Source organism: Phycodurus eques, chromosome 7 (genome assembly GCF_024500275.1).
Source record: "Phycodurus eques isolate BA_2022a chromosome 7, UOR_Pequ_1.1, whole genome shotgun sequence".
Lineage (NCBI taxonomy): Eukaryota > Metazoa > Chordata > Actinopteri > Syngnathiformes > Syngnathidae > Phycodurus > Phycodurus eques.
The window spans coordinates 13,322,557-13,336,618 of NC_084531.1; the positions used below are offsets into that span (position 1 = coordinate 13,322,557).

Consider the following 14,062-nt stretch of genomic DNA (forward strand, 5'->3'; position numbering starts at 1 on the left):
GGGGTGTTTGTGTATAAGTGTGTGTGTGTGTTACCTCGTGGGTTTTGAAGAAATGCGACTGCTCCAGCACTGACCGCAGCTCCTCCAGTCGCTGCAGGTACAGCTTCTAAATGAAAGGAAGGAAAAAGAACAAACGCCTTGAAATGGAGTTTGAGTGACCGCTATGCGCATTTCTTTACACAGTATATGATGGAACCTCCAAAGTCCAATGCTCCATAAGTGGTACCATTTGAAAATTTTGGGGGGGAAAAAACATGCCTCAAAAGAAAAGACTAAAACCCACCTATCTTCGTGTGAGATGAGACCATAGTGTCTTTTTTTTTTTTTTTGTGATGCCATCACAGAAGGGCATCGGCAATGGCAAAGAGTAAAAGTGTAACAATAAACAAAGAACAGAAAATGAAGTTTACTTTGACATAACGGTACGGGTGGCTGAAAAGTATAACAACCCCCCCGGAAAAAAAACATACCCTAAACTGGACAATTCCTACAAAAAGCCAATAGATGACAGTGTTGCACTGTAAACACTTGCCTATTCCCTCTCCATTAAGTCTGTCTCAAAGAGTAGTTTGACTTTGTCGTAGCTTATTTTACCATGGTTAACCTTTTGTTTTTTAGATTTGTAACATGGTTAAGAATAGGGCCGCAACAACAAATCAATAAAATCAATAAAAATTGATGATTCAATATTTGGGCAACAAATTTCATTGTTGAGTCGTCGTGTCCCCTAATAATTACACCAGTCACCCGCTCCGTTGGTGCGTTGCACAAAGCAGTGAACCCAGAGGCTGCACCAATGGGCATGCCATGTTTGCGTTTCTAAGCCAATCAATACGCTGAATTTGAATTATGTCAACACTGCTGGTTAATGATTGGATTCTGATTAACTGATCACAATCAAGTCGTCATGCTTTTAATACAGCAGTGCCTGCGGAGGCAGACTTGACAGACACAATGGGGGACCAAATTCCAGGAAAAGTAGCTTATTTTTCCAATCAGAAATACATATTTATGCTCGTGCTAGCCAAACGAACTTGCTCTCAGTATCATTTTATGTGTTACAAGTGACAATATTCAGGTTTTGTAAAAAAAAAATATATCGCATAATTGACTCCCCCACCCCCCGCAGAGTCCTGTGTGCCACTCAGTGGACATCTGTGGAAACGCAGTGTAGCGCAGCACTGAGCTGTTTATTGTCAGTATAGTGTATAAATCAACAACATACGTGTAATTTTTTTATAAGTAAAGTTTGATTTCACCATTTATTTATTCATGATTATAGTTTGTATTTATTTATATATTTTGTACATAATTTTATTGTAGTGTATAAAGTTGAAGACTTCCTTGAACGTTTAAGTTAATGGAGAGTTATCTGAACTTGACTCCTTGAATTCAGAAATTTGAGGAGCATGATCAAATCGTGTTTTTCCACTTCTTAATACGTGTCTTTCATCAATTTAATGTATTTCAAGTAAGATCTTTATGGAATGCATCAGAGTTCAAGCGCGAGAATGTGATTGTTGTGTGATTAGATTCACAGAGAGATGGCAGTGAGGTTAGGGACACGCCTGAAAATCTTGATGTGGCATTTGAGACTGAGGAGACAGTGTAGTGAAAGAGAATGGGAATATATATCTATCATCATCATCATCATCATCAGCCATTATCTATCCACTGCAGGATGAAGGCCGTTAATCTTTAGTCCTTCTTTTTCCCAATTGAGCTTTTTAAATATTTCTTCAAGGCAAGCTGTAAATAGCTTCGGAGACAGCGTGTCGACTTGCCTGACCCCTTTTCCTCTACTTATTTGCACTCTTTCATCATCAATCCGTATTGAACCTGAAGAATCGTTGCATAGTGATTGTAGAATGTTGATATAGGTCGGCTCTATCCCTTGATTTACTAGCGCCTGCAGTATCGCCGTGTTGGTGACTGAGTCAAACGCTTTTTCATAGTCGATGAAGGCTACACACAGAGGCATTTCGTACTCGATTGTGAGGTTCGATTATTTGTTGAACTGTCTGTATGTGGTCCACAGTATTAAAACCGCTACGAAAACCCGCTTGTTCTATCGGCTGTGCTTCGTCCAATATCTTTGCAAAGACTTTATAAATTGTTGAGAGCAGGCTTATTGGGGGATAATTTCTTAGGTCCATTTTATCGCCTGATTTATGTAGCAAAATGATTTCTGCGTCTTTCCATGTCGCAACTCCAAGCAGCGTTGAAATCGGTTTACAAGGATCTTATTAAGTTTTTTCCCTCCTGCTTTAAGGATTTCAACAGAAATTGCATCCAGACCACAAGCTTTTCCAGCCTTAAGTGATCTAATAGCATTTTCAACCTCTCTAAATACAAGCAGCACATCGACTGTCCTACCAGGGAAAATAATACTTTAGACCACTGCTACACCACGGTAAAAAACGCATACCGTGCTATACCTCGTGCAGCCCTGGGCTCGTCTGATCACTGCTTAATTCACTTAATACCGACGTACAAGCAAGAACTTAAATGTGCGAAGCCTACAGTGAAAACAGTCAAAAAGTGGACCAATGAAGCCAAGCTGGAACTTCAAAGCTGTTTAGACTGCACAGACTGGAGTGTCTTTGAAAATTCAGCTGGCAGCCTGGATGAATATACGGACACTGTCACATCCTATATCAGTTTCTGTGAAGAGGTTTGTGTACCAACAAAATCATTTCGCACGTTCAACAACAACAAGCCGTGGTTCACTGCTAAACTTAAGCAGCTTCGCCAAGCTAAGGAGGACGCATATCAGCGCGGGGACAGGGCCCTGTATAATCGAGCTAGAAACCAGCTGACTAAAGAAATTAACATTGCAAAGAGGATCTATGCAGCAAAGTTGGAAAAAAAGTTTAGCGCAAACGACTCTAAATCAGTCTGGCATGCATTCCAATCGCTGACTAATTACAAGCGACGATCCCCCCAAACTGAGAACAATAGCACATTAGCCAATGACTTGAATACCTTCTACTGCAGATTTGAAAAGGACAGTTTCACACCACACACCCACCCGGCCGCACCCGCGACCACAAGCACACCTCTGACTTCTGCGTTAACCATCCATGAACAGGATGTGAGACGCATCTTCAAACAACAGAAGATTAACAAAGCGGCAGGCCCGGACCATGTGTCCCCATCCTGCGTCAAAGTCTGCGCGGACCAGCTCGCTCCAGTCTTCACTCAGATCTTCAATAGATCTTTGGAAATGTGCGAAGTTCCATCCTGTTTCAAACGCTCCACCATCATTCCAGTCTCCAAGAAACCTGCAATCTCGGGTCTGAATGACTACAGACCTGTCGCTTTGACATCTGTGGTCATGAAGTCCTTTGAACGTCTCGTGCTGGACCACCTCAAGAGTGTCACAGGTCCCCTGCTGGACCCCTGCAGTTTGCCTACCAAGCGAACACGTCTGCGGATGATGCAGTCAACATGGGACTGCACTTCATCCTAGAACACCTTGACAGCAGGACACAGCAGCTCAGGCTGGGCGAGGCCACCTCATCCACACGCAGCATCAGCACTGGGGCGCCCCAAGGTTGTGTCCTCTCTCCGCTGCTCTTCTCTCTCTACACGAACGACTGCACCTCAGCGAACCAGACTGTCAAGCTCCTGAAGTTTGCAGATGACACCACTGTCATCGGCCTCATCAAGGACGGTGACGAGTCTGCATATAGACAGGAAGCGGAGCGGCTGGAGCTGCGGTGCGGCCGACACAACCTGGAGCTGAACACGCTCAAGACTGTAGAGATGATCGTGGACTTCAGGAGGCATCCTTCGCCACAGCTGCCCCTCACGTTGTCCAGCTGCCTTGTGTCAACCGTCGAGACCTTCAAGTTCCTGGGAATTACAATCTCTCAGGACCTGAAGTGGGCGACCAACATCAACTCCGTCCTCAAAAAGGCCCAGCAGAGGATGTACTTCCTGGGGCTTCTGAGAAAGCACGGCCTGCCACCGGAGCTGCTGAGACAGTTCTACACAGCGGCCATCGAATCAGTCCTGTGTTCTTCCATCACAGTCTGGTTTGGTGCTGCTACAAAAAAGGACAAACTCCGACTGCAACGGACAATCAAAACTGCTGAAAGGATTGTCGGTACCCTCCTACCCACCATTGAGGACTTGCACGCTGCCAGAACTAAGACAAGGGCGTGCAAAATCCTCTCAGACCCTCCGCACCCCGGTCTCCAGCTCTTCCAGCTCCTTCCCTCAGGTAGGCGCTACCGATCAATGCAAACTAGAACTAGTAGACATTCCAACAGCTTCTTCCCTCTTGCGATCAACTTCTTAAACACCTAACCTATAATTCCATTACAATAAATTGGCAATTTTTTGACTTGAGTTCGTTGTCACATTTCTGTGGGGCCAATTACGTATTACTCGTGCACTCACTGTAGTTGTCTCGCCATGCTGCACTATTTGCATATACTGGCCACTCATGCCAGAGTAGCATCTGCTCCATTTGCACACTGATTGAGGAGTATCTGTAACATTTGCACAACCAACATTGTCCCAGATGATCGCACTACTCGTCACTTTAAACCGCATACACTCCTTGAAGTCTCGGCGCCCTTTGCACAATGGTCATTGCACCGGACTATTGCAATATGAGTCATTCGAACTGCTCTAAGTGCTAGAGGACTCTGCATCTTTTTGCACAATTGTTTTTTGTCAATGTCTTTATGTCTCCAAAGTGTTCTGTAAATTGACTGTCTGTTGTACTAGAGCGGCTCCAACTACCAGAGACAAATTCCTTGTGTGTTTTGGACATACTTGGCAAATAAAGATGATTCTGATTCTGATTCATTCAGGATACATGGAACCTGGTCTGCTTATAGCTTTCCAGTAATCATTCAGTGAGGGTCACTGTATTGGTTTGGATAAAATTCTTTAACTCGTTGGACGATTTCTTGGCGGCTGTGACATATCATTCCATCTTCCATTTTCAAACCAAAAATTATTTTCTTGTGGCGAATTAATGCACGGTTTACGTTTTTTATTCATGTCCCGCTTCAAGCATTTTCTGAACAAGCCTAACGTTGTAAGTTCTCAATTCTTCTCGAATCTTTTTCCGAATCGTCTTGCACAATTCAACATATTCAAATTTTTTTGATAATGCTGCCCCTTTTCTTAATCTCTCGTCGTTTTTTCATTAAGTTGAGAGTAGCTTTTGATATTCTGGATGTTGTCGTCTTTCTCGTTGATGGCGCTACTTTGTGTGCAGTTTGAACAATCCCGTTTACAATTTCGTCGTCGTGTGTTGACAGATCTGTGTCTTCCAGCGTTAGAAGAGCTTTAAAGCGATTAGCCAAACATATTTGAAACTCGTCGGTTCTTTCTTGAATTAAGTTTAATTTGGTAAGCTTGCTCTTTATAAGTTATATATATATATACATATACATATTGGTCCATGGCTTATTGTAAAGCTATTTGACCACAATATTTAGTTGTTGTTTTTTTTCTGTATTGTCCCAATTTTTAAAGAAAGGGATGCAAATATACATATATTTTTTAATCCAATTCATCAAATAATTGAAAAAATAATTCATCAATTAACAGATTCAAATAATCATTTGTGGCAGCCCTAGTTGCGATTGTAAAATATTACTTTGAACTTTTTCTGTACAGTTTATACAATTTGCAGATAGAGAGCCTGGAAGAGATTAGTTCGCTTGACATTATTCAAAATAGTTTTCGGTGTCACAGAACATGTTGTGTTGATGCCAAGCGGACACGGCCAAACACCGACCAGAATGCACACGCTCGCCAGCGAGATCAAACCTGCTGTCAAACATACAGCCCATGAAGCCTCTGGAGTCGTAAGGCTCAGGCTCAGGTTGTACACAAAGTGAAAAGGAGACACTTGCTGGAATGTGTACACTTGCCGGCAATATCCAGCCCGATGTTGCGCATACACTTGCCAGAGAGATGACAAAACGCAGCCCGCAAAGCCTCTGTAGTAGCAAATCTCAGGCTGTGTTTGAAGTGAAAAGGAGACAGGCAAACACTAGCTGAAATGCGGACACATGCAGCAAGATCTAGCCTGATGTCACGTAAACACTTGCCAGCAAGATGATAAGAGGCAGGTCGTGAAGCCTCTGCAGTAGCAAAGATTAGGTTCAGGTTGTGTTTTGAACAGACATGAAACGGCCAAACAATAGCTTGAACACGCGCACACTCGCCAGCGAGATGAAGCCACTGTAAGGCATTCAGTCACCGGCGAGATAACGAGCGGCAGTCCATGACGCCTCTGTTGCCACAAAGCTCAGGTTCCATCCACAGTCGCCGTAGTAATAAAAAAACGGCTTTGCCATTGGCTCAGCAGTGTATTGAGTGGGATGAGGACTGGCTCACTTGCATTAAGACAGAGCCAACCTTCAAAACAGGCTAGAATGTCCAAAGCTTTGTATAATTCTTGATCTTTGGAGTATTTTGTTATTTTGACACTCGGGAACTGTTTTATATCACGAAAAAAAAACATGATAATAATGTCTCTTTTAAAACAGCGGTGACAGTAGAAACGCACCAGGTTCTGAGTGTTTCCATCAACAAAGTCCTCCAGGGCCCGCATCACTTGCTCCTTGAGTTTGGTAGTCTTGAAATTGGTGTTGCAGGTGCCATCGGCTTTCTGCAGAAGAAAATAAACATTAATGAGGCTTGTCATTCAAATCATTATTATTCTTAGTACAAAAAAATCGAAGCCTATTCCAAAATTGTGAAAATGTATTTTTCACTCAAAATAAAGACATTTAATCCATTATGGAAGAAGGTTGTAACATAATATAATGTAGGAAAAGTGAAGCGCTGTGAATACTTTCCAGACGGCCTGTAAATGTCACTTTGCTGATTACTGACCTTGATACCCTCGATGCGGAAGCCCAGCGTGGCCGTGGAGCTGAGCGTCTCCCTCCACTGCATGTATCTGGGCTTAAGCACGCCCTGCTGGGCCCTCTCCTGCACCGTGGGCGCTCCGGGGTCCACGGCGATCATCTTGTCGTACATGTCCTTGCGCAAGCGCGGTCGCTCTCTCGCTTTCATCAGCTCTTCCTCCAAGTAAGTCCTTGATGATGGGAAAAAAGTCCACATTTTACACATGAATGATTTCTTTTGTATATACTTGCATCCCTATTGAAACAAAGACGGAATAATAAAATTCCATTGATGTCATACGATTGGGAATTTGCCCAACATTTTCCAGGAAAACTATCCCGCTAAACTACTTCTGAAGTCGCATGCATGACATCATGGGCTACATTATCTTACAACACAAGACCTCAGTTCATCAAACCTCAAATGTTTAGCCATGTGAGTGTTTTGCGTTTTCTTTGGATTTTCTGCGACAGAAGCTAAGATTACACACCTCAAGTGACATGAACTCAGATTTACAGCACAACATGGGTTACATTTGACTACTAACTATGCACCATGGTGAGCTAGTGTTTTACATGTCTGCCTCACAGTTCTGAGGTTCTGGGCTCAAATCGGAGCTCTGGCCCACCTGTGTGGAGTTTACATGTTCTCCCCATGCTTGCGTTGGTTTTGTCTGGGTACTCCAGAGGAGATGTGAATGGCTGTTAATGTCCTGTACATGTGTGCTACAATTGGCTAGCTACAGTCCAGTTTGTACCCCGCCTCTCTGGGATAGGCTCCAGCTCACCCGGGAGCATTAGAGAAAATGGGCGGATATATAGGAACTTCTTATCATACTTTTACACTTTATACAATTAAAAATGATCATTTAAAAACTAAGATGCAGATCACCTATGTGTTCTGCTTTGTCATTTAAGTTTAGACTGAATTTTTCACTGTTTATATATCATAACAGTAAAAGTGGTTAACTCTTTCTTGGACTTTTAAAACAATTAAAACATTATCTGTAGAGTTTAAGTTAAACATTTTTTGAAGGCAACTGTTTATGACTCTGCAATGGAGTATCCTGTTCAGGGTTTACCCCAGCACACCCTGGACTGGTCCACAGTCAATCGCAGGGCACATATAGGCAAACAACCATTCGCAATCACATGGGAGACCACAATCAAACTACGATAAATACCTTTGATTCAATCCCAGAACCTCTCTACTATGAGGCAGACACGGTGACCAGTGTGGCGGCAATTGAGGAAAAATTGTGTAGAAATACGGACCAGATTTGACTTCAGCATTAGAAATTCCAATGTAGCGGTACTTAATAAGACAACACTAACATTGCATCAGACCGCAGACAGTTTATTTACCTGGTCTTTTGATTGACTTTAGCTTATTGATTGAACATTGTCTTAAACGTGCTAGTTTAGGGTGAATGTTTTTTAGGAATATTCAGATCTGTTGCATGAATTATATAATCACGGTGCCGTGTTGAGATTAAGGGGGTGCCAAAACTTGCATGTTGCAATTTTAGTATAAAGTACTCCCTTGCTAAAAATTTAACTTGAAGCTGCAAAAAAATGCATTTGCAACAATTGTTCATATTCAATGCATCTCTTAAAACTTTCGTTTTTAGCGAAACTATGGCAAGAATGCTGAGGTTTAAATGTGCCTTTGTATGTATCAATGTTGACTGCTGATACAGTAACCTTCACACTTGATGCGTTCAGTATTTTGAAGTTTTTTCTTCTCACCTGCTGCCCATCTTACAGTCCATGATGGACGGCGAGTCAAAATCAGCCAGCAGATCGTCCATCAGGTTGTAGTCCTGCTCGTCTCTCTGCACCACCCCATAATAACCAGGCACGTACGGCTGAAGGGTGTCCTTCATCAGCTTCTGGAGGCACTGCTGCTCACACTCGCAGTAGCGCTTTAACAGGCGACCGTTCTCGCCGGCCTGAAAGTTACCTGATGAAAACAAGTGAAGGTTGAAGAACGCTCCTGTTGGAGGACTGGACACGCATGAGGGCCATGAACGTACCTGCATGGCCAGCGAGCTGCACCCACGGGTAGCGCTTCTTGAAGGACACGACGAAGGGCGACCAGTGCACCATGGTTTTCAACTTATGCCACGACTTATTCTGGAAAAGACACAGATGGGCGTCATTGTCAAAATCTAATATAAAGCACTCTCTGGTTGCTCTGCCTAGCTTAGCAAAGAGTGAGCAAAATTCACAAGCACACACACCTCAGTAGACATTAGTCGGATCCTCCCCTTTAAGGCCAGGCGAGGTTCACTCACAAAGCCCATTCATAAAACATTTACTAAAGTGTGGTGTCGTAAAACAGAGCCTTACTGTCTCAAATTCTGTTTTATCTGTGGAGCAAGGACAGTGTTCAGTTGGAGCTTTGACGCAAGAAACAAATTAGAGTGCATGTGTGCATATGACAAATCAAATGGACAAAGTGTGTGTGTCAGCGCTGTTATTTATTTAGATTTCGACAGTCCTCTGATTTTTTTTTTTTTTTTTAACCAACCGATGTGATTTGGAAGCGCTGTTGAATAATTGATCAAAACAGGCGACAGGGAGAGAACATGAAACCCAAAGATGAGAAACAAGAAAATAATCTTTAAAATTATAGTCATGAAACCTGCACCGACGCCTACACTCCTATCACTGCCCTGTTTACATTCCGCGCTATCGCCGCTCTCCTTGCATGCATTCTTTCCACTGCTGCTGTGTTGAAATTCTGTCACAATAAAACTGTCATCATATGGCAATATCCGCAGCGAGTGGAAACAGCAGCCCTTTGTTTGTCTGAAAAACTGTTTTGTCACTCCAAAATTGAAATAATTCTGTCAGTCAACTGGCTAAAGTTACACTAATCTGATTAGGAAGGATTTCATAAATACAATTGTATCTCCAAAGTGGAACACAATGGATTTCATAAATACAATTGTGGAACACAGTCCGTTCCAAAACAATTTTTCACGCAGGAAATAATGTGAAGCTAATTAATTTGCTCCAGGTTCAAACTGTCGCCACCATAAAACCTTCATTACATATTTTTTTTATTTCCATTGAATTCCACTATAATACACATCTATTTGTACATACGACCCGACTCCAAAGTTTTGCTGTTGTAAAATAAAGAAATAAGGGTTTTTGTTATTCCAGATGGTAGTTAGCAGTGACACAAAAGTTTTGGCTCAGTCACAATTTAAATCAATTACAAAATGCCCATCCATATGATCAGATCAATATACCGTGCAGTGGATTTTAAAAGTCTACGCATCCTTGTTTAAATGCCAGGTTTTTATGATGTATAAAAAAAAAATGCAACCAAAATAAATCATTTTTAAAAAATTCCACCTTTAATGTGACAGATAACTGGGATAATGTGGTTCCAGTAAGTGTGCACACCCTCATAACTGAGGACATGGGTGGCATGCAAGTCCCATTTGTTCCTGTCATCCACCTTCAAACTCAAGTTAAGTGGGATCCAAAAATACATTTCTGATTTTCTAGTAGACCTTTCCTGACTTTTTTGCTTTCTAGACGATGCCTCAAGGTTTTGTGCTAACACTTAGTAGTATTTGGAACTGTTCATAATTCCGTCCACTATAACTAAGACCCCTATTCCAGCCGAAGAAAAACAGCCCCAATGCATGATGCTGCCACCACCAAGCTGCATTGTAGGTACGGTGTGCTTTTGGTGACGAGTAGTGTTGTGCTTGCGCCAAACGTGCCTTTTGCAATTATGGCCACACAAATGGCACAAAAACATGTTATTTGAACAGGGGTGTGTAAACATTTTATCCACTGTACATAGTTCTAATTCAAGGGAAGCCAAGTTATTAGATGGCTCAATATCAGATCAAGTCATTAGTCAGCAACAAATGATCCAAACAATCAACGTTGTAGTTTGCAGCTTGTCAGACAGCTGCTCAGTGTCGGGAAGCAAAGATTAGGTTGTGAATAATGAGTGACTCGTCGCCACCTGTGGCTTTAGCCTTCGAATTTCATCCTCGGATTTCTCTCGACAAAGCACGTCACGGCCGAGAATGCTGATGTAAGGCACGCACGTCAAACATCTTGCAGAATGTTTTGCTGAAAAAGATGATTTCCTCTTGAACTTTTGACACTGACTGGTGACCAGGGCTCCAACGCACCATGTGAAAACCCTTGTCACCCTTTTTTCTTTTTTTTTTTTTTTTTTTATATGAATAAGATTTTCTTTAAGATTAAGATTTGAGTAGGATGGGCATTTGACTAAATAGTTCGAGGGAAAATTAAGGATTAATTACTTGATTCGTTATTATTTAAAAATGTGTTATTAAAATGGGATGGAAGAATATCTGAATGTTTTAAACTCGTCCCAATCCTTGTGTTGGAGGTCTGTGCCGATGTAGTGCAACTTCTTTAGACAGCATATTAGTTGAGACTGAATCAATGAAGTAGTTAATCATACAATTAACCAATCGATTAATCGATTAACCATATCCCAACATTTGAGGCCAGTTTCATCCTGAAACTTTGATGCATACGTTTACTGGTGTTGGTATGATAATATCATGAAAGGACAATGTCTATAAATAAGGCATAGAAGATTTAAAATGGAATTCAACACCATTTTGAAAATAAGCACAGTAAAAGTATTCATATCTATTGTGAGTAGAATCTGTAATAATTTGGATCCACGCCTCTCCTTTTTAAAACGCAGCGTTCCCATTTCAATGCACAGGCTCAGAAAAGCATTGCCACCCCTATTCAGATTTTTGATATTATACCATTATTGGCTCGAGTGGTTGACAATGCGACACTGGTTTTCCAATAATGGAAAAAAGACAGTTTCCGGTAAGTTATTTCCCCTAAAGTGGTCTACGAAAAAAAAAAAAATAAAAAAAAAAACGCAAAATGCCCCCATGAGGACCAATTAAAAAACTGTTCTAACACGCGCGCGCGCGCACACACACACACACACACACACACACACACACACACACACACACACACACACACACACACAGTGGTTCACATGACAATTGTCACACGAAGTATGGCAGGTCAGTGTGGCTTAATCTTTCCAAACACACTCACTGAATCTGTTGAACAATGGAGGCCCTCTATTTGGAATTGGGAAGGAAAAAAAACACAATGACTTTGCTGTTTATAGTTGGTCATTGTTCGTTTTTTATAACACCGACATTATAGCCAGTATACTAATAGCTCCATGCATCCATTTCTAATGTTAATCCTATTCAGGGTAACAAGTGAGCAAGATACTACTGTATTCCAGCTGCATTTGGACGCCAATAAATAACAGGGCACATACTGACAAAACAACCATTCACACCAATTAACCTAAAATGTGCATTTTTAGAACATGAAGAAAATCCATGCGACCATAGGGACAACATGCAAATTTCAGTCGAGATTGGAACCCCTGACCTTTTGACTGTAACTTTTGGTATTTTGTCAGAAGAGCACAATTTCCTTAACGATTTCATATATAGTCAATGGACAGATGTGTTGGAAGTAAGAAAGATAAGGCAGACACACAAATATACGCACACACACAGCCCCAGGGACAAAACAAGAACGCAGCCAGCAAACAATTGTCTTCACCATCAGTAAAGGGTCTCCACTGGTGGGCCTCAGTAGGGTAGTGTGGCTCCCTGTACTCCTAGAATCCTCCCCAAACATATTTTTCTCTCTTCCCCAGATAACATGCCTTCTGTTGTTCTCTCAGTCGACATGTGCAGGCTTGTTTTGCCTGCTTCAGAATCCTCCTGTCAAATCTTAACATTGAGTTCTCTGACAGCTTCTTTGTGGGTGAATTCCGAACACAATTGCTCACATTCCCGCTTCCTAAAACTTTGTCAGAGTTTTTATGCCGACCAAGACTGCTTTGTTCTTCCTTCTCTAGCTTTCTTTACCATCTCTCCCGCCGACTTTGTTCTCCCTCATCCGATAATCCCCCCTTGCTGAGCCCCCACACAGAGCCAATCTCTTAGCAGATACAAGGCAAAGTGGGGGTAGGAAAAGTGGACCTCCATTCCCCTCCACTGTGGCAAATTCTACAGTGGTATATAAACCTACAAGAGGCATGCGCGTCAGTGCTAACTGTGTAGCAGAGAAGTTGTGCAAATGTTGAGGGTTGAGCTAGGGTGAGTGAAGGTTGCAAGAGATAAATGGAAGTCAATGTAATGTACGAGTGATGGAAATATGTGCGTGTGCTCACACATGCGCTCGTATGCAGAACCTGTCAGACAACTGTATTCAGCGACACTGTATTCAGTGTATTCTGCACGCTGTGCACTCAGGCAGCCGTTTGTAAAACAACAAGTATTTTATATCAAAACCACATCCCGTTGCACCATATTGTCCGAGCTGTTGACATGTAGAAATGTATTTGTGGCAGTTTAGCACCAACTATAAGAGAAGACTCAAGGAACATGGTTGATCGGGCCGGCTATTCCTAGATTGCTTAGTTAGTTAGTTAGTTACAGTATGTTTGTATCAATAAATACAAATATATACATACATACAAATGTATATATTAAATTTATATAAAATAGTTCATTTTACATTTTATTTTATCATTTACAATACATCAATTAGACAATTACTTAATGTATTTTAATAATTGAAAAATATGAAATATGTAAAACTTTTAATTTTAATATAATAATTAAAAAAATCTTATTTTAATACAGTATTTGTCATTAATTTAATCAATTAACCAATTATGGATTAAAATTTATATTTTTAAATGTATGTCAGGTTGTTTATTTTATTAATATTTTTATTTTACTATTCAGAATAAATTAATACCTCATTATATACAAGTACACAATTCTTGATAATGTACTGTAAATGCTCTGTGGGCCTGGAATAAAGAACAGAGCGGGCTGTGTGTGGCCAGGTGACCATACTTTTCCCACACCTGCTCTACATTGTCCATAGGTGTGAATGTGAGTGTGAACTGTCATTTGTCTATGTGTGCCCTGCGATTAGACTGGCGCCCTCTCACACAAAGTCAGCTGGGATAGGCTCCCGTTCACCCGCCATCCTAATGAGGACAAGCGCTACAGAATATGGATTAATGGATGGAACCAATGACAATTCTAGGGATGGGCATAATTAACTGACTGTTAAAATTTGGACACTTGACTCTG

At 41.5% G+C, this 14,062-nt stretch overlaps 1 protein-coding gene across 3 annotated transcripts in view; it reads right to left on the reverse strand.

Moving 5' to 3' along the window:
* The window catches only part of itpkcb (inositol-trisphosphate 3-kinase Cb), a 34,604-nt gene that overhangs the window by 2,939 nt on the left and 17,603 nt on the right, over positions 1-14,062 (reverse strand). For all 3 annotated transcript variants that reach the window (XM_061682645.1, XM_061682644.1, XM_061682643.1), the window contains 5 exons: positions 8,921-9,020; positions 8,634-8,847; positions 6,871-7,075; positions 6,542-6,643; positions 35-106 (listed from right to left, as the gene is read on the reverse strand). In XM_061682645.1, the coding sequence (XP_061538629.1) occupies positions 35-106; positions 6,542-6,643; positions 6,871-7,075; positions 8,634-8,847; positions 8,921-9,020 (693 nt within the window). The remainder of the gene's footprint in view (positions 1-34; positions 107-6,541; positions 6,644-6,870; positions 7,076-8,633; positions 8,848-8,920; positions 9,021-14,062) is intronic.